The sequence below is a fragment of the Oncorhynchus mykiss genome, chromosome 7 (assembly GCF_013265735.2).
Source record: "Oncorhynchus mykiss isolate Arlee chromosome 7, USDA_OmykA_1.1, whole genome shotgun sequence".
In the NCBI taxonomy this organism is placed as follows: Eukaryota; Metazoa; Chordata; class Actinopteri; order Salmoniformes; family Salmonidae; genus Oncorhynchus; species Oncorhynchus mykiss.
In genome coordinates, this window is record NC_048571.1 from 38,128,135 (window position 1) to 38,154,325 (window position 26,191).

Here is a 26,191-nt window from a genome sequence, read left to right on the forward strand (position 1 = left end):
GGGCTACAACAAAAACAAAATTGTGAAACATCTGAGGAGAGGTTTGTAAAACCACAAGGTTTAGGGATATTTGTATGAGGCATCAGCAGAGGCCTATCATATACAGGCCAAGTTACATTTCGATCCCTACTAGCCCCTTCCATGCACCCCTACCAGTTCAATAACTCACTGTAGTTCTCTTTTATAAAACATGGTGTCAGCTCTATCAGGTCCAGTACCCCCCAGCATTGTAGTCAGCACAGATCATGTTGGAGTTGTTGTTCCCGTTGAGCGACTTTCTGCTGTTGCACCTGGCCGACTACACTATGGACAGTTTGACCATCCGCAGAGTAGGGGTGATCTCTGAGAGAGGGTTACCCCCACCCCGACACCCGCCCTGCCATCACCCTGTACCCTGTCGAGGGATGGGGGCCAGGGCCAAGTAGCTACCCATCGCCATTGGTAACCCTCAGCTGCACAGGGAAGGAGAAAAGAGATAGAGCGGGGAGTTGAATTAATTGAGTTAAGTTTTGTTGATTTGACTTGAATTCATCTTAATTGAATTGAATTGAACTGACCTGAAATGCATGTACTTATTAAGTTATTACAAGGTAATTACAAGTTTACTACTGTTAGGTTCTAAATAAACAGTAAAACTCTTGGATGACTAGTAAAGCTCAAACCAAGTTTATTCACCCACTGGGTCACACAGCTGCATAAGACAAAGACATGTTGACACAAGCACTGGTATTTATACCTTCCTCCCATGCTAAGTCTCCCCCTTACACATCTGGACAGCCAATACATCTCTGTTGCTAGACAGGACTTTAGTGATGGCTGTTCTTTCTCACTTCATCTGACCTGACCTCGGCCCAAATTCCTCACTCCTCCTCAACTCACGGCTGTCCTGTTGACTTGTACCAGACTGTGGCCGTTCTCCTCTCCATGGGATACTTGAGATTTAACAATGACATGTTCTGACAGAACGCACACTTTCTGCATTCCCCTCTCTCCCTCGGTAACATGAATAAGGACATTTCATATTTCAAGTTTAGAAGTCAGTAACCATCACTACACAGGTAGACTACCGTTCAAAAATTTGGGGTCACTTAGAAATATCCTTGTTTTTGAAAGAAAAGCTCATTTTTGTGCCCATTAAAATTGATCAGGAATACAGTGTAGACATTGTTAATGTTCTAAATGACTACTGTAGCTGGAAACGGCAGATTTTTTAAAATGGAATATCTACATAGGCCCATTATCAGCAACCATAACTCCTGTGTTCCAATGGCACAATCCAGGAAGCCCATCCAACAAATTTACAAAACTTAGTGACAGAACTCCGAGCGCCCACAGATTGAAAATCTACACGTGTATTTTTGATCCACAGCAGAATACTCATAGTTGTAAATGGACTTCCAATAATTCAGAAAATAAATTATGCTTGCAAATATTATAGAATGTATTAAAATGTCAAGTTACAAGTTTGCAACCGTTGTTAAATCTTTCACAAATCACAAGGTTGCAAAATTAAATTACACAGTTGCAAACCTGAAAGTGCGACCACGAAATTCAAAATACAAACTTCACATAGTTTTGCCGTCATTATAATCCAATCATTTTCTCGTCTGGATCCTCTAATGTCTAGAAAACACAATTTTTACAAGCCCCATGTTATGGAATAGGGGCACACTTAACATTGGCAGAAAGAGGAGATTGAGCTGCAGCAACTGCAACAAACGGTAAGTCTAGCATAAAAACACTCTGAGAGCTATTAAGTATTCAAAATTAATATTGCACTGGTGCATCAATCAACTCCACAGGGAAATGACCCTCTGGGATCACTCCCTCAGGACTTCCTGGATCCACAGCACCAAGCCTGAGTTGACATTTAGGTCACTAAGGCATTTCAGTAGCAGGAAAGGTTGCACTGAGGAAATGGCGGAGGAAACTGCTTGTCAGGCATTAGCGTTACCACCCTCAGAAATTGTAACCCAAATAAATGCTTCACAGAGTTCAAGTAACAGACACATATCTGAATCACATCTGATTCACGCAGTCTCCTATTCAGAGAAGACTGCGTGAATCAGGCCTTCATGGTCGAATTGCTGCAAAGAAACCACTACTAAAGGACACCAATAATAAGAAGAGACTTGCTTGGGCCAAGAAACACGAGCAATGGACATTAGACCAGTGGAAATCTGTCCTTTGGTCTGATGAGTCCAAATTTGAGATTTTTGGTTCCAACCGCCGTGTCTTTGTGAGACGCAGAGTAGGTGAATGGATGAGCTCTGCATGTGTGGTTCCCACCGTGAAGCATGAAGGAGGAGGTGTGATGGTGTTCAGGGTGCATTGCTGGTGACACTGTCAGGGAATTATTTTGAATTCAAGGATCACTTAGCCAGCATCGCTACCACAGCATTCTGCAGCTATACACCCTCCCATCTGGTTTGCACTTAGTGGGACTATAATTTGTTTTTTTAACAGGACTCCTCCTGGCTGTGTAAGGGCTATTTGACCTAGAAGGTGCTCAGCATATGTGGGAACTCCATCAAAGACTGTTGGAAAAGCATTCCAGGTGAATCTGGTTGAGAGGATGCCAAGTGTTTGCAACTCTGTCATCAAGGCAAAGGGTGGCTAATTTTAAGAATCTCAAATATAAAATATATTTTGATTTGTTAAACACTTTTTTGGTTACAATGTGTGTTTTTGTGTTGTTTTTTTCAGAGTTTTCAACAAAAAAAATTATAAAGAAAAACCCTTGAATGAGTAGGTGTGTCCAAACTTTTGACTGGTACTGTATGTGAAAGTTGTGTGATTGTGTGATATGATGTATCAAGCTGATTGAAATTTGGATAATAAGATGATTGATTGAAATTTGGATATTAAGTATTATGCATAATGGGTTACTAGAGATAAAGTAAGACAACATTGAGTATAATGGGTTACTAGAGATCTGATGAAGTAACAATAGAAAAAAGTATAATAATACACACTTTGCACACCCACACTTAGATGTATGTAAGTGGTGTAAAAACTATTCTGAGAAATGTTCAGAGTGGTCTCTTTATGGATCATTTGTATGATAAGGTTAAAGCATTTTACGGGACTTGACTTACCCCTAACCAATAAAAACTATAAATTCTTATGAGATTTCCTCCACCCTGTTATTAGATTTGAAAACAAACCCCATACCCTGTTAAAAATCAGCAATAATGTTCTGTGTTCACCTACTCAACTGTTTAACTTTCGAGGTAGAGACTTATTATGGACAGAGCACCATGCCATCTACAGGGGACTGATAGAAGTGCCAGCCCAGTTAAAAGATATTGATCCCTCCAAGGCATTACATATGAATCTTAAAATAATAGACATTCAATGTGAAGTAACAAAATGTGTGAAGTAACAAAATGAATGATAATTGGCTTTCAGATAGCACTCTAATAATGCAATGTCTTAGTAATTTGAAGAATTAAATGTTTCAATACTAGGTCACATGATGAACAGAGGGATTGAGCATTGGGACTGATATTAAATGAGGGCCGCCATCTGGTGTTTGGGTCAGAGATAAGCTTCCTGTGGAACAATAGATAGCCAGCCGCCAGTACAGACTAAACTCAAACAGGCAGTGGGGGAATTTGGGACAGAGGTATGAATAATTGAAAAAGACACGTTTTTGACAATTTACTACTCAATTATATAGTTTGGGTAGCACCAGTGATTTAAGTAAGAATGTCATGTCATCTAAAACAATAATCTGTTTCCATTACATGGAACTGTGTCCAGAATGAGTACATCCAAGTAAATGTTTTAGTACTGAATATTGAGCTCATAAGCCAGCACCAACTCTTTGAAGGTCCTGGCAGATTTGTTAAACAACATGTTTCCTATTTTGATTAGTTTATGTCCCCGGGACAGTTTGTACAGAACTGTATGTCAATGGAACAGGTCAAAATGACAATGATTACAAGAGAGGGGCTCTGGGTTTGTTTACTTTAGAAGGTGCATATTCAGCTTGACGGGTAAGGCCTGGCCATTTTATTCGTTTTTTTACCCTGGGATTTTAACCACACACATGCCAGCACCCACACACAACCCACCTGTTAAGGAATATTTGTTAGTGGTTAATACTCTGTTTGATTCATAGTGTGGGATCTTTTTATTTTTGTTTCAGTGGGTTTAGAATGGATGCAACACAAATTAAATTCTCTGAAGTTTGTCAGAGTTTTGGTTGCACATACAGTGGGGCAAAAAAGTATTTAGTCAGCCACCAATTGTGCAAGTTCTCCCACTTAAAAAGATGAGAGAGGCCTGTAATTTTCATCATAGGTATGCTTCAACTATGACAGACAAAATGAGAAAAAAATTCCAGAAAATTACATTGTAAGATTTTTTATGAATTTATTTGCAAATTATGGGAGAAAATAAGTATTTGGTCAATAACAAAATTTTAACACAATACTTTGTTATATACCCTTTGTTGGCACTGACAGAGGTCAAACGTTTTCTGTAAGTCTTCACAAGGTTTTCACACACTGTTGCTGGTATTTTGGCCCATTCCTCCATGCAGATCTCTTCTAGAGCAGTGATGTTTTGTGGCTGTTGCTGGGCAACACGGACTTTCAACTCCCTCCAAAGATTTTCTATGGGGTTGAGATCTGGAGACTGGCTAGGCCACTCCAGGACCTTGAAAAGCCACTCCTTCGTTACCCGGGCGTTGTGTCATTGTCATGCTGAAAGACCCAGCCACGTTTCATCTTCAATGCTCTTGCTGATGGAAGGAGGTTTTCCCTCAAAATCTCACGATACATGGCCCCATTCATTCTTTCCTTTACACGGATCAGTCATCTTGGTCCCTTTGCAGAAAAACAGCCCAAAGCATGATGTTTCCACCCCTGTGCTTCACAGTAGGTATGGTGTTCTTTGGATGCAACTCAGCATTCTTTGTCCTCTAAACGCGACGAGTTGAGTTTTTACCAAAAAAGTTATAATTTGGTTTCATCTAACCATATGACATTCTCCCAATCTTCTTCTGGATCATCCAAATGCTCTCTAGCAAACTTCAGATGGGCCTGGACATGTACTGGCTTAAGCAGGGGGACACATCTGGCACTGCAGGATTTGAGTCCCTGGCGGCGTAGTGTGTTACTGATGGTAGGCTTTGTTACTTTGGTCCCAGCTCTCTGCAGATCATTCACTAGGTCCCCCCGTGTGGTTCTGGGATTTTTGAGATCTTGCGTGGAGCCCCAGATCGAGGGAGATTATCAGTGGTCTTGTATGTCTTCCATTTCCTAGTAATTGCTCCCACAGTTGATTTCTTCAAACCAAGCTGCTTACCTATTGCAGATTCAGTCTTCTCAGCCTGGTGCAGGTCTACAATTTTGTTTCTGGTGTCCTTTGACAGCTCTTTGTTCTTGGCCATAGTGGAGTTTGGAGTGTGACTGTTTGAAGTTGTGGACAGGTGTCTTTTATACTGATAACAAGTTCAAACAGGTGCCATTAATACAGGTAACGAGTGGAGGAAAGAGGAGCCTCTTAAAGAAGAAGTTGCAGGTCTGTGAGAGCCAGAAATCTTGCTTGTTTGTAGGTGACCAAATACTTATTTTCCCCCATAATTTGCAAATAAATTCATTAAATATTTCTCATTTTGTCTGTCATAGTTGAAGTGTACCTATGATGAAAATTACAGGCCTCTCATCTTTTTAAGTGGGAGAACTTGCACAATTGGTGGCTGACTAAATACTTTTTTGCCCCACTGTACAGTGCCTTGCGAAAGTATTCGGCCCCCTTGAACTTTGCGACCTTTTGCCACATTTCAGGCTTCAAACATAAAGATATAAAACTGTATTTTTTTGTGAAGAATCAACAACAAGTGGGACACAATCATGAAGTGGAACGACATTTATTTGATATTTCAAACTTTTTTAACAAATCAAAAACTGAAAAATTGGGCGTGCAAAATTATTCAGCCCCTTTACTTTCAGTGCAGCAAACTCTCTCCAGAAGTTCTCTGAATGATCCAATGTTGACCTAAATGACTAATGATGATAAATACAATCCACTTGTGTGTAATCAAGTCTCCGTATAAATGCACCTGCACTGTGATAGTCTCAGAGGTCCGTTAAAAGCGCAGAGAGCATCATGAAGAAGATGGAACACACCAGGCAGGTCCGAGATACTGTTGTGAAGAAGTTTAAAGCCGTATTTGGATACAAAAAGATTTCCCAAGCTTTAAACATCCCAAGGAGCACTGTGCAAGCGATAATATTGAAATGGAAGGAGTATCAGACCACTGCAAATCTACCAAGACCTGGCCGTCCCTCTAAACTTTCAGCTCATACAAGGAGAATACTGATCAGAGATGCAGCCAAGAGGCCCATGATCACTCTGATGAACTGCTGAGATCTACAGCTGAGGTGGGAGACTCTGTCCATAGGACAACAATCAGTCGTATATTGCACAAATCTGGCCTTTATGGAAGAGTGGCAAGAAGAAAGCCATTTCTTAAAGATATCCATAAAAAGTGTCGTTTAAAGTTTGCCACAAGCCACCTGGGAGACACACCAAACATGTGGAAGAAGGTGCTCTGGTCAGATGAAACCAAAATTGAACTTTTTGGCAACAATGCAAAACATTATGTTTGGCGTAAAAGCAACACAGCTCATCACCCTGAACACACCATCCCTACTGTCAAACATGGTGGTGGCAGCATCATGGTTTGGGCCTGCTTTTCTTCAGCAGGGACAGGGAAGATGGTTAAAATTGATGGGAAGATGGATGGAGCCAAATACAGGACCATTCTGGAAGAAAACCTGATGGAGTCTGCAAAAGACCTGAGACTGGGACAGAGATTTGTCTTCCAACAAGACAATGATCCAAAACATAAAGCAAAATCTACAATGGAATGGTTCAAAAATAAACATATCCAGGTGTTAGAATGGCACTGTATATACATTCTCGTGATAAGAAATGTACTGAAAAACCCAATGTAAACCTGGTACACAAAATGTTTGAAATATCTTTAATTAATGTCTGGGGTACAGGGAAAGAAACTCTCACTTAATTAGGCTGACTGACCTCTGTTCTAACTTTCTGGTGAGGCCTGATCACCCTCACTAGAAAGACTAGAGACACTGAGTGAGATTTAAATGGGCTATGTAAACACTAATAATTGGAAGAAGTTTATAATGTATCAAAAGTCCTATTTGTGATTCTGAGAGAGAGAGAGAGAGAGAGAGAGAGCTGCCCCTGAATGAGGGACACCTGTCTCTAGTCTATTTCACCATTACCTTATGGGATACAATTATTTCCTTATGGAGTTATCAAGAGTTCTAATTTGATTTGTTATTTTAACAAATTGTTGTTTTTTGGGACGCATGAATCACAATGAGAGTCATGTGTCCAAAGGGGGAATTACTGTTCCCATGGGGCACTGGCATCTTTGGTAAATATTGCCAGTTACTCCAAATGGATTGAAGTTTTCCCCACCTCGAGTGATGTATGTGTATTGCTGTTGATGTTTTGTTTTCTAATATTGACAGTTACTCCAAATACTACATTCCTTTCACATTTCCATAAACTGCAAAATGTTTCCTTTCCAATGGTGGCAAGAATATACATATCCTTGCTTCAGGGCCTGAGCTACAGGCAGTTCGATTTAGGTATGTCATTTTAGGCGAAAATTGAAAAAAGGGGGCTAATCCTTAATATAGGAGATGGTGCCAGACACATGCCGGAACCAACCCTATGAACTATGCCTATGTAATGTGTCTGTAACCAGTATATAAGGATTTAACGGGACAGCCCCGAGTGGAGCTCCTGATCGACATGTGTACATGGTGTATTGAGTTGGTTGGATCCTCTCCAGTGCTCTGATAATAAAGAATTATTAATTTAATATTCACTTTAAGTGTCGCTGTGTAGAATATCCACAACAGCCTGGCTTCCCTTTGCATCCATGAATACACACTACTGCATCTCACCTCTCCAGTCTGCTCATTAGAAGACTCATTAGCACTGCTCATTAGCACCCTTGACCATTTAACCTGTCTACGATATTGGTTCCCAATTGGGAATCAACCCTCCCACGTTCAGCTGAAACGGTGGCGCATGGAACGCAAAAATATTCTTAAAAATATTTAACCTCCACACATTAACAAGTCCAATAGCTCAAATGAAAGATAAACACCTTGTTCATCTAGCCAGCAAGATTTCAGATTTCTAAAATGTTTTACGGCGAAAACATAGCACATATATATGTAAAACCACCACCAGACACAGCTCATTTGAATAGCCAAAACATGCAATCAACAAAACGCAGGATTAAAAAATAAATAGTTCACTAACCTTTTGAAAATCTTCATCAGATGACAGTAATATGACATGTTACACAGTACATTTTTTTTTTTCAATAATATGCCATTTATATCCATAAATGTCAATTTACAGTGAGTTCACGTTCAGAAATTACTCAAAAATGCCCGCAGGAAATCTAGGTAGCGCGGCAAGATAACGTAAATAGACATCATAAACTTTGACTAAATATACATGTTCTACATATAGTTAGAAAGATACACTGCTTCTTTATGCAACCGCTTTGTTAGATTTATTTTTAACGTTACAGAAATTGCACACTATTCAATATGCTGAGACGGCGCTCAGTTCCAAGCTACATTTCTACGTAATGTTGGAGTCAACAGAAACACAGATTTAAGCATAAATATTCCCTTACCTTCGATGGTCTTCGTTCAGAATGTTCTGGAAGGCTTCATACTTACCCAATACATCGTTTGGTTTCAAGTCTTGCGTCTTTGTATTAGCTACTGCTAATAACATCAGCTGAAATGCACCCAAAACGTCCTCTGGTCCGGAAAAGTTGCGCATCAAAACTTCAAAATTACATATTATATGTCGACTAAACAGGTCAAACTAAGTGCAGAAGCAAGCTTTATGATGTTTTAGACACGCAAAACAAACTTCAATTCAATCGGCCATCGTCTGCCCTTCTCTTGAGTGCTGGAACAAAGGAATGGCTGGGACCAATTCGCGCCCCTACGCACAGCCTATTTTCTCGTGGCACGCACTAATTTCACTCCCATAGGGTCAATTCTCGCGGGATTTGAACGATTCAAAGCTCTACTGAAAGAGGACATCTAGCGGAAGAGATATAAAGTCTCCCCAGAATCATAACTGGTTGGGAAGGGTGGGGGCCATGACGTCAAAGTTGCTCCAACTTTCATGGCCACAAAAACTAGTTTGGAAGAATGCCTGCCCTGTGAGTTCTGCTATACTTACAGACATAATTCCAACGGTTTTAGAATCTTTAGAGTGTTTTCTATCCAATAATAATTTTTATTTGCATATATTAGCAATTTTTGACAGATTTTTTTTTCAGTTTACTAGGGGTACCCAATCTCTCCAAAGGGGGCATATGTCTGCCATATCCTTAACAGGTTTTAAGCAACATTTTCTCCCTCCAGTCTTATGAATGCATGGTGAATGCATGGCGAGTCAAGTTGTTTTCTTTTCTATGTTGTGCGTGACTGACAAGTGAATGCATTTAATTATTGAATAAATGCATGTTAATTTTAAGATCCTTTTTTGTTGATGTTAGTTTATATGCTGCTGCCAAATTACAGACCTGTCAGTCTGTAAGATGCGGTTCAATTATTTATCCCTCAGTCATGCTTGTATGTTAACATGTGTTTGTATCTCCCTCTTGTATTTACCTAGTAACCAAAGCATTATCCTTCAACCTTTCCTCATGTGCACCAGTGTTTGTGTGCAATAAAATCACACTATTTGGATTCCTGCTTCATCTCCTCCTTTCATCTGCATTCTTATCGACGTGCCATGGTGTCACTCTGAACACCCTTTATACAGTCCACCTTTTCTATACACACAGTGCACATGAGGTTGGTGGCACCTTAACCTCTCTGGGATATGTGGGACGCCACCTGCCCAAAAGCCAGGGAAAATGCAGAATGCCAAATTTTTAAAAATTACTATAAAAATCAAAACTTTCATTAATTCACACATGCAAGATAGCAAATTAAAGCTACACTTGTTGTGAATCCAGCCAACATGTCAGATTTCAAAAAGGCTTTTCGGCAAAAGCAAACGATGCTATTATCTGAGGATAGCACCTCCGTAAACAAAGAGAGAAACCATATTTCAACCCTGCAGGCGCGACACAAAACGCAGAAATACAAATATAATTCATCCCTTACCTTTGACGAGCTTCTTTTGTTGGCACTCAGGTCCCATAAACATCAAAATCCTTTTGTTCAATTAATTCCATCAATATATGTCCATTTATTTGGCCCGTTTAATCCAGAGAAACACCGGTTCCAACTTGCACAACGTGACTACAAAATATCTCAAAAGTTACCTGTAAACTTTGCCAAAATATTTCACACTACTTTTGTAATACAACTTTAGGTATTTTTTTACGTAAATAATCGATACAATTGAAGACGGGATGATCTGTGTTCAATACAGGAAGAAAACAAACTGTAGCTAGCTTTCTGGTCACGCGCCTCTATCTAACAGTACACTTCAAGTGACCCTCGTTCAAGATGGCCGTACTTCTTCATTACACAAAGGAATAACCTCAACCAATTTCTAAAGACTATTGACATCCAGTGGAAGCGATAGGACCTGCAAGAAGGTCCCTTAGAAATCTGGATTCTCAATGAAAACCAATTGAAAAGAGAGTGACCTGAAAAACAAATCTGAATGGTTTGTCCTCTGGGTTTCACCTGCTAAATAAGTTATGTTATACTCACAGACGTGATTCAAAATCAAATCAAATCACATTTATTTATATAGCCCTTCGTACATCAGCTGATATCTCAAACAGAAACCCAGCCTAAAACCCCAAACAGCAAGCAATGCAGGTGTAGAAGCACGGTGGCTAGGAAAAACTCCCTAGAAAGGCCAAAACCTAGGAAGAAACCTAGAGAGGAACCAGGCTATGTGGGGTGGCCAGTCCTCTTATAACAGAACATGGTCAAGATGTTCAAATGTTCATAAATGAACAGCATGGTCCAATAATAATGAGGCAGAACAGTTGAAACTGGAGCAGCAGCACGGCCAGGTAGACTGGGGACAGCAAGGAGTTATCATGTCAGGTAGTCCTGAGGCATGGTCCTAGGGCTCAGGTCCTCCGAGAGAGAGAAAGAAAGAGCAATAGAGAGAATTAGAGAGAGCACACTTAAATTCACACAGGACACCGAATAGGACAGGAGAAGTATTCCAGATATAACAAACTGACCCTAGCCCCCTGACACATAAACTACTACAGCATAAATACTGGAGGCTGAGACAGGAGGGGTCAGGAAACCTGAGGATAGTCGCTGTCTGTCTGATGAAATGTCCTCCTTCCTGTTCTAGGAATCAGAGGGGAGAGTGTAGCCAGTGGCCAGGTAGTGTACCGCTACAGAACTGTAGTCCAGCTGACATTTTGACAGGCATCACACCCAACTAGCAAATAATGTTCAGAGAACCATATGTTTCTTAGAGCTTGGTGAGAACGTAGTTGTCCTATGGTTATTTTGCATTCAACTTTCCCACAACATTCAGAGAATGGTGCAGGATACCCAGATAGCACATAACGTTCCGAGAACCATATGTTTCTTGGGTGGGAATTTCAGTACATCAGCATAAGGTTTCCTACAAGTTTCCTCATGGTTCTTTTTAAAGTTATGTTCTCAAATTGTTCAGAGAACATTAAGAAACAATGTTCTTCTGTGGAAATGTCCATACTTCAGCAAACTTTACAATATTATTCCTGATACATACAGTTGAAGTAAGAAGTTTACATACTGTCATGTACTGTCATGTTGTGTCTTGTCTCTGTCCTTTCCCTTCACCCTGTCTCCCTCTGCTGGTCGTTGTTAGGTTACCTTTTCTCCCCCAATTTCCACCAGCTGTGCCTTGTCTCCTCCTAACCACCTCGTCACCCCGTTTCCCACCTGTTCCCTTTTTCCCTCTGATTAGGTCCCTATATCTCTCTCTGTTTTTGTTCCTGTCCTTGTCGGATTCTTGTTTGTTGTGTTTCATGCCTGAACCAGACTGTCGTCATGTTTGCTGTAACCTTGTCTTGTCCTGTCGGAATCTGCCGGTCCGTCTGAGCCTACCTATGTTTGGTAATTAAAGAAGCTCTGTTTAAGTTAATTCGCTTTTGGGTCCTCATTCACGCACCGTAACAGAAGAATCCGACCAAGAATGGACCCAGCGACTTCGGATCCTCTCCACTCAGCCGTCGGGATCCAGGGAGCGATGCTAGGCAGACACGAGCAGGAAGTGTCTGCTGCTCGACATGCCGTTGAGACCCTGGCCACCCAAGTCTCCAACCTCACAGAACAGGTTCACCATCTCCGCCTCGATCCACCGGCCACTTCCAGGGCTTTCGAATCTCCGGAGCCCAGAATCAATAACCCGCCGTGTTACTCTGGGGAGCCCACTGAATGCCGCTCGTTCCTCACCCAGTGTGATATTGTGTTTTCTCTCCAGCCCAACACTTACTCCAGGAGCACTGCTCGTGTCGCCTACGTCATATCTCTCCTTATTGGACGGGCTCGTGAGTGGGGCACGGCAATCTGGGAGGCAAGGGCTGAGTGTACTAACCAGTATCAGGACTTTAAGGAGGAGATGATACGGGTTTTTGATCGATCTGTTTTTGGGGAGGAGGCTTCCAGGGCCCTGTCTTCCCTATGTCAAGGCAATCGATCCATAACAGACTACTCTATTGAGTTTCGCACTCTTGCTGTCTCCAGTGGCTGGAACGAGCCGGCCTTGCTCGCTCGTCTTCTGGAGGGTCTCCGCGCAGAGGTAAAGGATGAGATTCTCTCCCGGGAGGTTCCTTCCAGCGTGGATTCCTTGATTGAACTCGCTATTCGCATTGAGCGACGGGTTGATCTTCGTCACCGAGCTCGTGGAAAGGAGCTCGCGCTCTCCGTCGCCCCCCTCTCCGCATCACTACCATCTTCCTCTGCCGGCTCGGGTGCTGAGCCCATGCAGCTGGGAGGTATCCGCATCTCGACTAAGGAGAGGGAACGGAGAATCACCAACCGCCTCTGTCTCTATTGCGGTTCCGCTGGTCATTTTGTCACTTCATGTCCAGTAAAAGGCCAGAGCTCGTCAGTAAGCGGAGGGCTACTGGTGAGCGCTACTACTCCTGTCTCTCCTTCAAGATCCTGCACTACCTTGTCGGTCCATCTACGCTGGACCGGTTCGTCAGCTTCCTGCAGTGCCTTAAGAGACTCTGGGGCGGAGGGCTGTTTTATGGACGAGACCTGGGCTCGGGAACATGACATTCCTCTCAGACAGTTAAAGGAGCCCACGGCCTTGTTCGCCCTGGATGGTAGTCCTCTCCCCAGGATTCAGCGTGAGACGCTACCTTTAACCCTCACTGTTTCTGGTAATCATAGTGAAACCATTTCTTTTTTAATTTTTCGTTCACCTTTTACACCTGTTGTTTTGGGCCATCCCTGGCTAGTTTGTCATAATCCTTCCATTAATTGGTCTAGTAATTCTATCCTCTCCTGGAACGTCTCTTGTCATGTGAAATGTTTAATGTCTGCTATCCCTCCTGTTTCCTCTGTCTCTTCTTCACAGGAGGAGCCTGGTGATTTGACAGGGGTGCCGGAGGAATATCACGATCTGCGCACGGTGTTCAGTCGGTCCAGGGCCACCTCTCTTCCTCCACACCGGTCGTATGATTGTAGTATTGATCTCCTTCCGGGAACCACCCCCCCCCCGGGGTAGACTATACTCTCTGTCGGCTCCCGAACGTAAGGCTCTCGAAGATTATTTGTCTGTAGCTCTTGACGCCGGTACCATAGTCCCCTCCTCCTCTCCCGCCGGAGCGGGGGTTTTTTTTGTCAAGAAGAAGGACGGGTCTCTGCGTCCCTGCATAGATTATCGAGGGCTGAATGACATAACAGTGAAGAATCGTTATCCGCTTCCTCTTATGTCTTCAGCCTTCGAGATCCTGCAGGGAGCCAGGTTTTTCACTAAGTTGGACCTTCGTAACGCTTACCATCTCGTGCGCATCAGGGAGGGGGACGAGTGGAAGACGGCGTTTAACACTCCGTTAGGGCACTTTGAATACCGGGTTCTTCCTTTCGGCCTCGCTAACGCTCCAGCTGTCTTTCAGGCATTAGTCAATGATGTCCTGAGAGACATGCTGAACATCTTTGTTTTCGTTTACCTTGACGATATCCTGATTTTTTCACCGTCACTCCAGATTCATGTTCAGCACGTTCGACGTGTCCTCCAGCGCCTTTTAGAGAATTGTCTTTTTGTGAAGGCTGAGAAGTGCACTTTTCATGCCTCCTCCGTCACATTTCTCGGTTCTGTTATTTCCGCTGAAGGCATTAAGATGGATCCCGCTAAAGTCCAAGCTGTCATTGATTGGCCCGTCCCTAAGTCACGCGTCGAGCTGCAGCGCTTTCTCGGCTTCGCGAACTTCTATCGTCGTTTCATCCGTAATTTCGGTCAGGTGGCAGCTCCTCTCACAGCCCTTACTTCTGTCAAGACGTGCTTTGAGTGGTCCGTTTCCGCCCAGGGAGCTTTTGATCTCCTCAAGAATCGTTTTACATCCGCTCCTATCCTTGTTACACCTGACGTCTCTAGACAGTTCGTTGTCGAGGTTGACGCGTCAGAGGTGGGCGTGGGAGCCATTCTTTCTCAGCGCTCCCTCTCTGACGACAAGGTCCACCCATGCGCGTATTTTTCTCATCGCCTGTCGCCGTCGGAACGTAACTATGATGTGGGTAACCGCGAACTGCTCGCCATCCGGTTAGCCCTAGGCGAATGGCGACAGTGGTTGGAGGGGGCGACCGTTCCTTTTGTCGTTTGGACTGACCATAGGAACCTTGAGTACATCCGTTCTGCCAAACGAATAAATGCGCGTCAGGCGCGTTGGGCGCTGTTTTTCGCTCGTTTCGAGTTCGTGATTTCTTATCGTCCGGGCTCTAAGAACACCAAGCCTGATGCTTTGTCTCGTCTCTTCAGTTCTTCAGTAGCCTCCACTGACCCCGAGGGGATTCTCCCTGAGGGGCGTGTTGTCGGGTTGACTGTCTGGGGAATTGAGAGGCAGGTAAAACAAGCGCTCACTCACACTCCGTCGCCGCGCGCTTGTCCTAGGAACCTTCTTTTCGTTCCCGTTCCTACTCGTCTGGCCGTTCTTCAGTGGGCTCACTCTGCCAAGTTAGCCGGCCACCCTGGCGTTCGGGGTACGCTTGCTTCCATTCGCCAGCGTTTTTGGTGGCCCACCCGGGAGCATGACACGCGTCGTTTCGTGGCTGCTTGTTCGGTCTGCGCGCAGACTAAGTCCGGTAACTCTCCTCCTGCCGGCCGTCTCAGGCCGCTTCCTATTCCCTCTCGACCGTGGTCTCACATCGCCTTAGATTTTGTCACCGGACTGCCTTCGTCAGCGGGGAAGACTGTTATTCTTACGGTTGTCGATAGGTTCTCTAAGGCGGCTCATTTCATTCCCCTTGCTAAGCTTCCTTCTGCTAAAGAGACGGCACAAATCATCATCGAGAATGTTTTCAGAATTCATGGCCTTCCGTCAGACGTCGTTTCGGACAGAGGTCCGCAATTCACGTCTCAATTTTGGAGGGAGTTTTGCCGTTTGATTGGGGCTTCCGTCAGTCTCTCTTCCGGCTTTCACCCCCAGTCTAACGGTCAAGCAGAACGGGCCAATCAGACTATTGGTCGCATCTTACGCAGTCTTTCTTTTCGCAACCCTGCGTCTTGGTCAGAACAGCTCCCCTGGGCAGAATACGCCCACAACTCGCTTCCTTCGTCTGCGACCGGGCTATCTCCTTTTCAGAGTAGCCTCGGGTACCAGCCTCCGCTGTTCTCATCTCAGTTCGCCGAGTCCAGCGTCCCCTCCGCTCAGGCTTTTGTCCAACGTTGCGAGCGCACCTGGAAGAGGGTCAGGTCTGCACTTTGCCGTTATAGGACGCAGACTGTGAGGGCTGCTAATAAGCGTAGAACTAAGAGTCCTAGATATTGTCGCGGTCAGAGAGTTTGGCTCTCCACTCAGAACCTTCCCCTTAAGACGGCTTCTCGCAAGTTGACCCCGCGGTTCATTGGTCCGTTCCGTATTTCTCGGGTCATTAATCCTGTCGCAGTTCGACTTCTTCTTCCGCGATACCTTCGTCGCGTCCACCCGGTCTTCCATGTCTCCTGCATCAAGCCCGTCCTTCGCGCCCCCGCTCGTCTTCCCCCCCCCCCCCATCCTTGTCGAGGGCGCACCCATCTACAGGGTCCGTAGAATTTTGGACATGCGTCCTCGGGGCCGTGGTCACCAGTACCTCGTAGATTGGGAGGGGTACGGTCCTGAGGAGAGGAGTTGGGTTCCCTCTCGGGACGTGCTGGACCGTGCGCTGATCGAGGATTTCCTCCGTTGCCGCCAGGTTTCCTCCTCGAGTGCGCCAGGAGGCGCTCGGTGAGTGGGGGGGTACTGTCATGTACTGTCATGTTGTGTCTTGTCTCTGTCCTTTCCCTTCACCCTGTCTCCCTCTGCTGGTCGTTGTTAGGTTACCTTTTCTCCCCCAATTTCCACCAGCTGTGCCTTGTCTCCTCCTAACCACCTCGTCACCCCGTTTCCCACCTGTTCCCTTTTTCCCTCTGATTAGGTCCCTATATCTCTCTCTGTTTTTGTTCCTGTCCTTGTCGGATTCTTGTTTGTTGTGTTTCATGCCTGAACCAGACTGTCGTCATGTTTGCTGTAACCTTGTCTTGTCCTGTCGGAATCTGCCGGTCCGTCTGAGCCTACCTATGTTTGGTAATTAAAGAAGCTCTGTTTAAGTTAATTCGCTTTTGGGTCCTCATTCACGCACCGTAACACATACACCTTCGCCAAATACATTTCAACTCAGTTTTTCACAATTCCTGACATTTTATCCTAGTAAAAATTCCCTGTCTGAGGTCAGTTAGGATCACCACTTTATTTTAAGAATGTGAAATGTCAGAATAATAGTAGAGAATGATTTATTTCAGCTTTAATTTCTTTCATTACATTCCCAGTGTGTCAGAAGTTTACATACACTCAATTAGTATTTGGTAGCATTGCCTTTAAATTGTTTAACTTGGGTCAAACGTTTCGGGTAACCATCCACAAGCTTCCCACAATACGTTAGGTGAATTTTGTCCCATTCCTCCTGACAGAGCTGGTGTAACTGAATCAGGTTTGTAGGCCTCCTTGCTCGCACACGCTTTTTCAGTTCTGCCACACACATTTTCTATAGGATTTATTTCAGGGCTTTGTGATGGCCACTCCAATACCTTGACTTTGTTGTCCTTAAGCCATTTTGCCACAACTTTGGAAGTATGCTTGGGGTCATTGTCCATTTGGAAGACCCATTTGCGACCAAGCTTCCACTTCCTGACTGATGTCTTGAGAGGTTGCTTCAATATATCCACATAATTGTCCTCCCTCATGATACCATCTAATTTTGTGAAGTGCACCAGTCCCTCCTGCAGCAAAGCACTCCCACAACATGATGTTGCCACCCTGTGCTTCACGGTTGGGATGGTGTTCTTCGACTTGCAAGCCTCCCCCTTTTTCCTCCAAACATAATGATAGTCATTATAGCCAAACAGTTCTATTTTTGACCAGAGGACATTTCTGCAAAAAGTACGATCTTTGTCCCCATGTGCAATTGCAAACCGTAGTCTGGCTTTTTTTTATGGCTGTTTTGGAGCAGTGGCTTCTTCCTTGCTGAGCGGCCTTTCAGGTTATGTTGATATAGGGCATGTTTTACTGTGGATATAGATACTTTTGTACCTGTTTCCTCCAGCATCTTCACAAAGGTCCTTTGCTGTTGTTCTGGGATTGATTCCACACCAAAGTACGTTCATCTCTAGGAGACCGAACGCGTCTCCTCCCTGAGCGGAATGACAGCTGCATGGTCCCATGGTGTTTATACTTGCGTACTACTGTTTGTACAGATGAACATGGTACCTTCAGCCAAAAGATGAACCAGACTTGTGGAGCTCTACAATCTTTTTTCTGAGGTATTGGCTGATTTCTTTTGATTTTCACATGATGTCAAGCAAAGAGGCACTGAGTTTGAAGGTAGGCCTTGAAATACATCCACAGGCACTCCTCCAATTGACTCAAATTATGATGTCAATTAGCCTATCAGAAGCTTCTAAAGGCATGACATACTTTTCTGGAATTTTCCAAGCTGTTTAAAGGCACAGTCAACTTAGTATGTGTAAACTTCTGACCCACTGGAATTGTGATACAGTGAATTATAAGTTAAATAATCTGTCTAAACAATTGTTGGAAAAATTACTTGTGGAGTGGTTGAAAAACGAGTTAATGACTCCAACCTAAGTGTATGTAAACTTCCGACTTCAACTGTATGTTGATGTTGGGGATGGTGCTGGAGATGATAAACAGCTTTGTACGAGTAATAAAAACATAGCTAGCTTCATCCTGGTGGTGCAGTGGACTAATTCCATGGATAGAGAACAGAAGATCCTGTATTCTAAATCTCATTGATGCCATGCCACAATAAAAAAAATGTTTGCATAGATAATGTCGAAGCAAATTCGTTTCCATGTGTCATATCTGTGCTTGGAGTTCTAAACAGTTAAAATAAGCTAACAGTGTACTTGAAAGTCTTATAGAAACATGGTTTTAGAAAGTTATTTAAATTACCTTCAAATATCCTAAATGTTTTGCTCTTAGAATGCTAATAAAACGCTGCAGGAAAACCTTCAGGGAACTGTAGTAAAATGAACCTCCCTGCAACCTAAACATGTACTTTCCCAGAACAGGTGAAATGTTCACTTCTGTTCTCAGAAAACTAATGGCTTTGTTCCCAGAACTAATGGGAAACCAAAAACATTCATTCCCACAACATCCAAGGAACCAAATGTGGTAGATTGGACCATTTAGTTTCTTCAGAAAGTATTCATACACCTTGACTTATTTATCTCACCCATTTACACACAATATCCCAAGACAACCAAGTTACATGTTCTTAGACATTTTGGCAAATGTATTGAAAATGAAATCCAGAAAAATACATTTACATAAGTTAATACTTTGTAGAAGCACCTTTGACAGCGATTACAGCTGTGCATTTTACTGGGTAAGTCACAAGCTTTCCACACCTGGATTGTGCAACATTTACACATTATTATTTTCAAAATTCATCAAGCTCTGTCAAATTGGTTGTTGATCACTGCTTGACAACCATTTCCAGATCTTGCCATAGATTTTCAAGTAGATTTAAGTCAAAACTCTAACTCAGTTACTCAGGAACATTCACTGTTTTCACAGTAAGCAACTCCAGTGTAGATTTGGCCTTGTGTTTTAGGTTATGAATGGTGAATTAATCTCCCAGTGTTTGGTGGAAAGCAGACTGAACCAGGTTTTCCTCTAAGGTTTTGCCTGTGCTTAGCTCCATTCCGTTTATTTTTTTTATCCTGAAAAACTCCCCAGTCCTTAACAATTACAAGCATACCCATAACAGGGTGCAGTCATCTATGCTTGAAAGTATGGAGAGCGGTACTCAGTAATGTGTTGTATTGGATTTGCCCTGAACATAACTTTTTGTCCTGACCACAAAGTGTTAACTGCTTTGCCACATTTCATTGCAGTATTACTTTAGTGCCTTGTTACAAACAGGATGCATATTTTGGAAGATTTTTATTCTGTACAGGCTTAATTATTTGTCAATTACATTAGTATTGTGAAGTAACTACAATGCTGATCCATCCAATCACATCCATTGAACTCTGTTTAAACTTTTTTAAAGTCACCCTTGGCCTCATGGTGAAATCCCTGAGTGGTTTCCTTCCTCTCTAGCAAATGAGTTAGGAAGGAAGTCTGTATCTTTGTAGTGACTGGGTGTATTGATACACCATCCAAAGTGTAATTATTAACTTCACCATTCTCAAAGGGATATTCAATGTCTGCTTTTTTAATTTCTTTTTTTACAATCTACCAATAGGTACCCTTCTTTGAGAGGCACTGGAAAATCTCCCTGGTCTTTCTGGTTGAATCTGTTTGAAATTCACTGCTCGACTGAGGGACCTTACAGATGTGTCGGGTACAGAGATGAGGTAGCCATTCAAAAATCATGTTAACCCCCTTAGGTCGATGTCCGCGCCCCCGCGGAAATCTACTTAGCATAATTTTAAAAATCCCTGAAGACCTAGGTGTTGAAACGTTGTTATAAATATCACCTGGGAGCATGAGCAGCAGTACACAGCGTGAATACTTTCTGAAGGCACTATATATTTGTCTTAATATCGTTTTCTTTCTTTTATACACATTTCGGGATTATGGGGCTATTGTATTGAGATACTGCTGCATTGTTTGAGCTAGAAACATAAGCATTTCGCCGTCCAAACGCTCAGTCCCAGGGATAAGTTCATGCTGCTGGAGGTCCACCACCCGTCAGTCGCTCGTTGGCCATCCAGCATTCGCCCCTTTGGTAGTCGGTGGCCAGTCGTTCCTCGCCATCTGTTGTCCTCAACAGTCGGTTGGCTCCCAGCCCATGGTCTGGTCCAGTGAAGGCGACAGAGGAGGAGAGGAGAATATGTATTGAGCAGTGTAGAGGCTGGTGGGAGGAGCTATAGGAGGACATGCTCATTGTAATAGCTGGAATGCCGTAAATAGAACGAAGTCAAACACATCAAACATCTGGAAACCACAGAAGACTCTGTTCCAATTATTCCATTCCATTCATTACAATGAGCCCGTCCTCCTATAGTTCCTCCCACCAGCCTCCTCTAGAGCAGGGAACCATTCTGAACAGACGTATTCGACCACACTCGCACTCGTTTGGTCCCCCTCTAGCTGCAAGGTCATCGGTGGCTGGTTGTGATGTGGTCCCAGTGACGGTAGCGGCAGTAGTGTGGTGAGGTAATCTTTGATATGTATACCTCACATGCAACTCGTAATAAGACTATGCAATTAGCCTATTAAAATGTTTATCTAACTCCATAAAGATGATTTAGCAACATGCAAGAGACTATAGTTGAGTTACAGGAAGTTGGAAGGTCAAGAAATGTCTGAGTGGAATTCTAAAAAGTGTATTTAATTACTTTGTAAAATGAAGCATTAACAAGCATTTACAAGGGGGAGGAGAGAGACAGAAAGGGAGAGCGAGAGATGTATCTGATTTCAGCAGGTCAGGAACAAAGAGAAGCAGACAATGAGGCCCTTTATAATATCTGAATATTCAAAATCTGAGTTGCTGACCAATAGCATTACTTTATAGTTAACCTCTAATCAGATATCAGACCTACAGGATGCAATGACAACAGAACCTCTGCTACCCAGAGGCGAGACAGTGAGGGTGGTGAGATGATGAGGCATTCCTAAGACAACACAAAGGAATCCTTGCATGCAGCTGATGAGTGACTTCGGGGACGGGGCTACAGTAGCAGCAGTAGGGGTTCGGAGTTGGTGTTATCCCTACAGCAGCAGACCAAGAGTCTTCTTTTTCGTTGGGGTTTTATGGCGGACGACATCCCAACTGTGCAGGATGAAAATAGGATAAGGATAAATAAGGATAAAAATACTAATTAACTACCTGAAAACACACTAATCAAAATGCTCCCCTACTTCCTCGGTTAAAACAATACTCCATGAATAATCCTTACACAGACTCAGGAGCCTGGGAGGACGTCACATCTTCCGTGGCCAATATCCCTTGCAAATCTTCCGGTCTGAATTCCTGAGAGCCCCAGATGCTTTTCTGCCGCAGCCAAAATGATGACCAATTTTGTTGGATTTCCTTGATACTTGAGCCGTGCAGTTTATCGCAGTCGCAATGAACACCACAAAATCCCCTTTCTTTACATACAGCTTGTCCTGTTCGTTTGGTTGACAAATTCACTAAAGGCTGTGGTGCATCCCCGACCATTATCTTCAACACGAGTGTCACTAGCTCCCTCAACTCTGTTAATTGTCTCCGCATAAGAGATCCGATGGACCGCCCTCACTTATGCCACCCTTTATTTATTTTATTTAACTTGGCAAGTCAGTTAAGAACAAATTCTTATTTACAATGACGGCCTACCCCGGCCAAACCCTAACGACGCTGGGCCAATTGTGCGCTGCCCCAGCTCAACCCCCGTCACCCTTACAGGGCAGTCCCACAAAGACTGGGTCATGGTCCCCACTACAATTACAACACGGCCACTCTTCACTCTTATCTTCAGTATACGCCTTCCGTCTGCACACATTTGAAACATGGCCAAATTCTTTACAGTTTTTGCATTGCAGTGGTTTGAGGATAAATCCTTGTACTTAGTACCTCATATATCCTATCTTTACATGCATAGGTAGGTGTTCACTATATATATATTTTTTTAAATAGCCCAGACAAACTTTCTTATTTTTCTCCATGCGGGTCATGCGACGGGCACTAAACACACCTGGGACTCTCGTCACAGGAAATCCCTTCTTCATTTCCACCAACAACCCACAGACGACTGACTCCCTTAGCAGGTGCCTTAGTCCAGAGTTGAAAACACGATTCTCGTGATGCCCACTGCCTTCTTCCTCTTTCCCTCAGACACACAATTGAATCAACTCAAGTCCACTCTTGGTCACTCTGATTGATCCCACTTTTCCCAACACAAGATTCACCTCCAAACAGATCTCCCCGGTAAACATCCTTATTCAAACGTATCCTTGGTCCGACACACACGAGACTCATTTCGCCCTCGACATCAACTTCCGCCATGATCTCTCGCTAGTTCAGCTTCTCAGGCCAAGAGTGAACTGGACGCTCCATTTTAAGGATCTCAGGCAGACCTGGGCCAACTCCCGTCTTCAAGCCAATACGGAGGAGTCTACAATAAATCTATTAGAAAACACAAAAGGAGGGAGAGGCACAGCACACCATAGAATTTCATGCAAATTAGAACAAGGTAGACATAATAAAAGATCACTGAAAACTCAAAATAAGCAATAAACACACACAAAAAGGGGGCTCGTTTCCGATTGGGGGAAAAACAAGAGAGGGTAGCACGTGACACATACACACACCCTGTTTTTGCCTGTAGCGAAGTTCTCTGAGGAGAGGGGGACACACTGTCACCTTTCACGTTCACTGTAAGGAAGGCACTTGGGACACGACACGGCTTGCACACTATGGATAGCGTCAACCCACACAGCCAGCTAGTTTGTATTGTATTGACCCATGATGGGAACAGGACATGGGAGAGAAATATGGGGACCCACAGAGCACAGACACAAAATAAAACCACAGGAAGGATGTTGCTTCTGCATAAAAACATAACGCTTTTACTTTAAAAATGTAAAGAAAAAAAGTGTCACATATTTGCCTGGACTAAGTGACTTGTGTGGTATTTGTATACAATTTAAACCGTAACACCATCACCATTACCTTTCAGATCATAGGCAATCTAAGGAAGGATGAAAAGAAGACAATACAGAGGGTGGAATGGATTGAGCGAAGGAGGGACTAAAAGACAGAAGATTGAGATGTCAAATACATTTGTAGAAGATACAAATAGTTCAGGTGGTCCCTCTCCACGTCTTTCCAGATTTGTGACAACTCAACCTCCTCCTTGGATCAAAATGAAGGGGCGTGCAAACGTGATAACAGCAATTAATTAACCCAATAATGCCCCTGTCCTTTTCCCCTCCTCTCTCTCACACTGACACTCATACATCCGACCAAACAACACAATAAACAAACAAGCCTGGAGACTGAGGCGACGTATTCAGTTCCACCTCTCTAAAGAATCTCTTTTCCTCCTCACTAGTAGCAGACAATGAATGACAGAACACAAAAAAAATCAAAGGTGAGTCCCTAGAAAGGACAGGGAGGAATAATAAAAGGAGAATATGGCTGTCTTTGTGATGTACTAGGTCAGTCTCCGTTTTGTGCCTGTCACATAACCATCTCAGACCCAGGGGCATTTTCATTAGGCACCAAACGGGAGAAAACAGACTGAAACAGGGAGGACCTACCTGCACTTGTCTAATAGGAAACAAAATGTTTGTTTATCGTTGCAAAACGTTTTGCTACGGTGTGCCCCGATGAACAGGACAGGTAGATAGATACGGTGTAACGTAGGTAGATATGGTGTAAGGTGGACAAAAGCACTAACAATAGGGGGAGCAGGTGTGGTTACAATATAAAAGGCGGTGGAGGTTTTTCAGGTGTTATGTCTGGGGTGTGAGAGGAGTGTGCATGAACCTGTCTGCAGTGCTTGGCTTAATCTCGTAAAGGTGAGTAGGCTTGAAGACAATATAACTTCTGTTGTTTGGTCTTGGGTGAAATCTTACAGGATTGTAGAATACTGAACACATTATTGATATAATATTGAATGCACTACAGATAGATCCCAATTACTGTATTTTCTAGATGCACGGAGTCTGAGCATGCCCAGAATGTTCTATTATCTCCAAAATGTGATACTTTATGGATGTGGTCGTATGGTTTTATGGATATGAAAATTGCAGGTAGCACACTATAATAAATCCATCTAATAAAGCATTTATAATGTAAATACTTTATTGCTCATTACTCCATTCATAATATGTTTAATACAGGTCCTTATGAACAATTGACTAATCATTAAGTCGTGTTGCATGGCCTCATCTAAAGTGTGGGCTGTTTATGCTTCAGAAATGTTTTGAGCGACCCGGGTGTCATTTCTCACAAAAGAAAGATGGACATGCCATTGGGAGACATTCCAGCAGCACCTGATGCTCGTTAAGGTCTCAGAACAGTCACGATAACGTTGTGAACCTCGAAGGCAAACTGATCATAAAAAAAAGGAAGATGTAGCCGACACAAAACAGATGATAGAAAGGTCACGTGGGTAACATTTAGTCGCTTCCAGTGCTTCAGTCGTTTAACCACAGACTATTTTCACACGTGGCTTTGTTTGGCAGCACATTTACTGGACCTTTATAAAGGTATAAGCTCTTTAAACATACCAGGTAAGCAGTATATGGACTGCTCTTAATGTCTTGTGGACAGATTCTGTGCACATTCTCCTCTTATTCTGCTTTGTTTTAAATGCAGTTTGGCAACCAAAATTTGCATTACTGCCACCAACTGGACTGGAGTGTAAATCTATTACACTTTGTGATACAAAAAAACAAATAAATGGAAAAACAATTACCCTGCCAACTAACCTTTCACGTATTAAATAAACTAAATAAAACCCACCGTCTCATTCCACTACTTTGACCCTTTCTGATCCTACACCAGGCCAACAGCCTGGGAGGACGGGATACTACAATTCAACACTCCTTGTAATTTCCTCTGCAGTAAAATCTCGTAATCCCAAGTACCTCTCACAGCTGCCGCCACCACCACACCTATTTCCTGTGATTTATGTTCCATTTCGGTGGTATAGTTCATAGCCATGGCAATGAACACTAATATTTCATCAACCACTCTGCCACCGGGCCTGCATCGCACCAAATGGCAGGCATCCCTGACACCGAGAATCTTCAACTTGAGTTGCTCAACCTCCACCCACACCCCAGTAAATCACTCCTTCCAATAGCGCCCTTTTGCTGAAAGCAAAGTAAGTAACAGGTATTTTCACAATTTACGTGGCGCAGAGCACCTGCTTCCTCTGGGTGGAAGAAATAGTCCACTTCGGGTTACCTTCACCGATTCAACAGTGCCCAAATCCTTTTTCACCCAACCTGAAACCACGTATGGGTTCAGCCAAAAGGCAGTGGTCCACTTGGAAAAAGAAAACAACTCCTGCCGGACCAGATTCTTCATAGCACCTGAAGTACTTCATCCTCATTCTCTTCTAATTCACCTCCAGAGCTACTGGAGAAGACCTCATTCTGTTTGGGCTTGAAGTCAATCTTCCTCGACGCCCCACATCTCTGTCATTACCGCTAGCTTCATCTGAAAACACGTAACCTACTTCCAGCCATCTCTTCATTAACCCCAAACCTGGGTTTATCATCACTGATTAATTGGATATATTAATTGGCGAGGGAGGTGCTTCGCATGTGTGGTGAAATTATCGAAAGTGGGGGGGCGGCTTTGACAGAGTTCCCTTTTGCGAGGGTGGAGACGCCAACTCCCAACCAGTGTTGGGAAGTAGTGAACTACATGTTGTTCAACTAGCAATTAAACTTTATTTTGCAGAAGCTTAGTGGTAGTTGAACTTAATTCAAATCTTGGTAGTGTTTTCAGTAGTTAATCGTTTT

General features: G+C 43.4%; 1 protein-coding gene across 1 annotated transcript in view; it reads left to right on the top strand.

Annotated features, from left to right (window-relative positions):
• The first annotated feature begins 245 nt into the window (after positions 1–245).
• LOC110527708 (trypsin-like) overlaps positions 246–26,191 on the top strand; it is a 32,519-nt gene continuing 6,573 nt past the window's right edge. The window contains exon 1 of the mRNA XM_036984429.1: positions 246–389. Within this exon, the coding sequence (XP_036840324.1) occupies positions 246–389 (144 nt within the window). The remainder of the gene's footprint in view (positions 390–26,191) is intronic.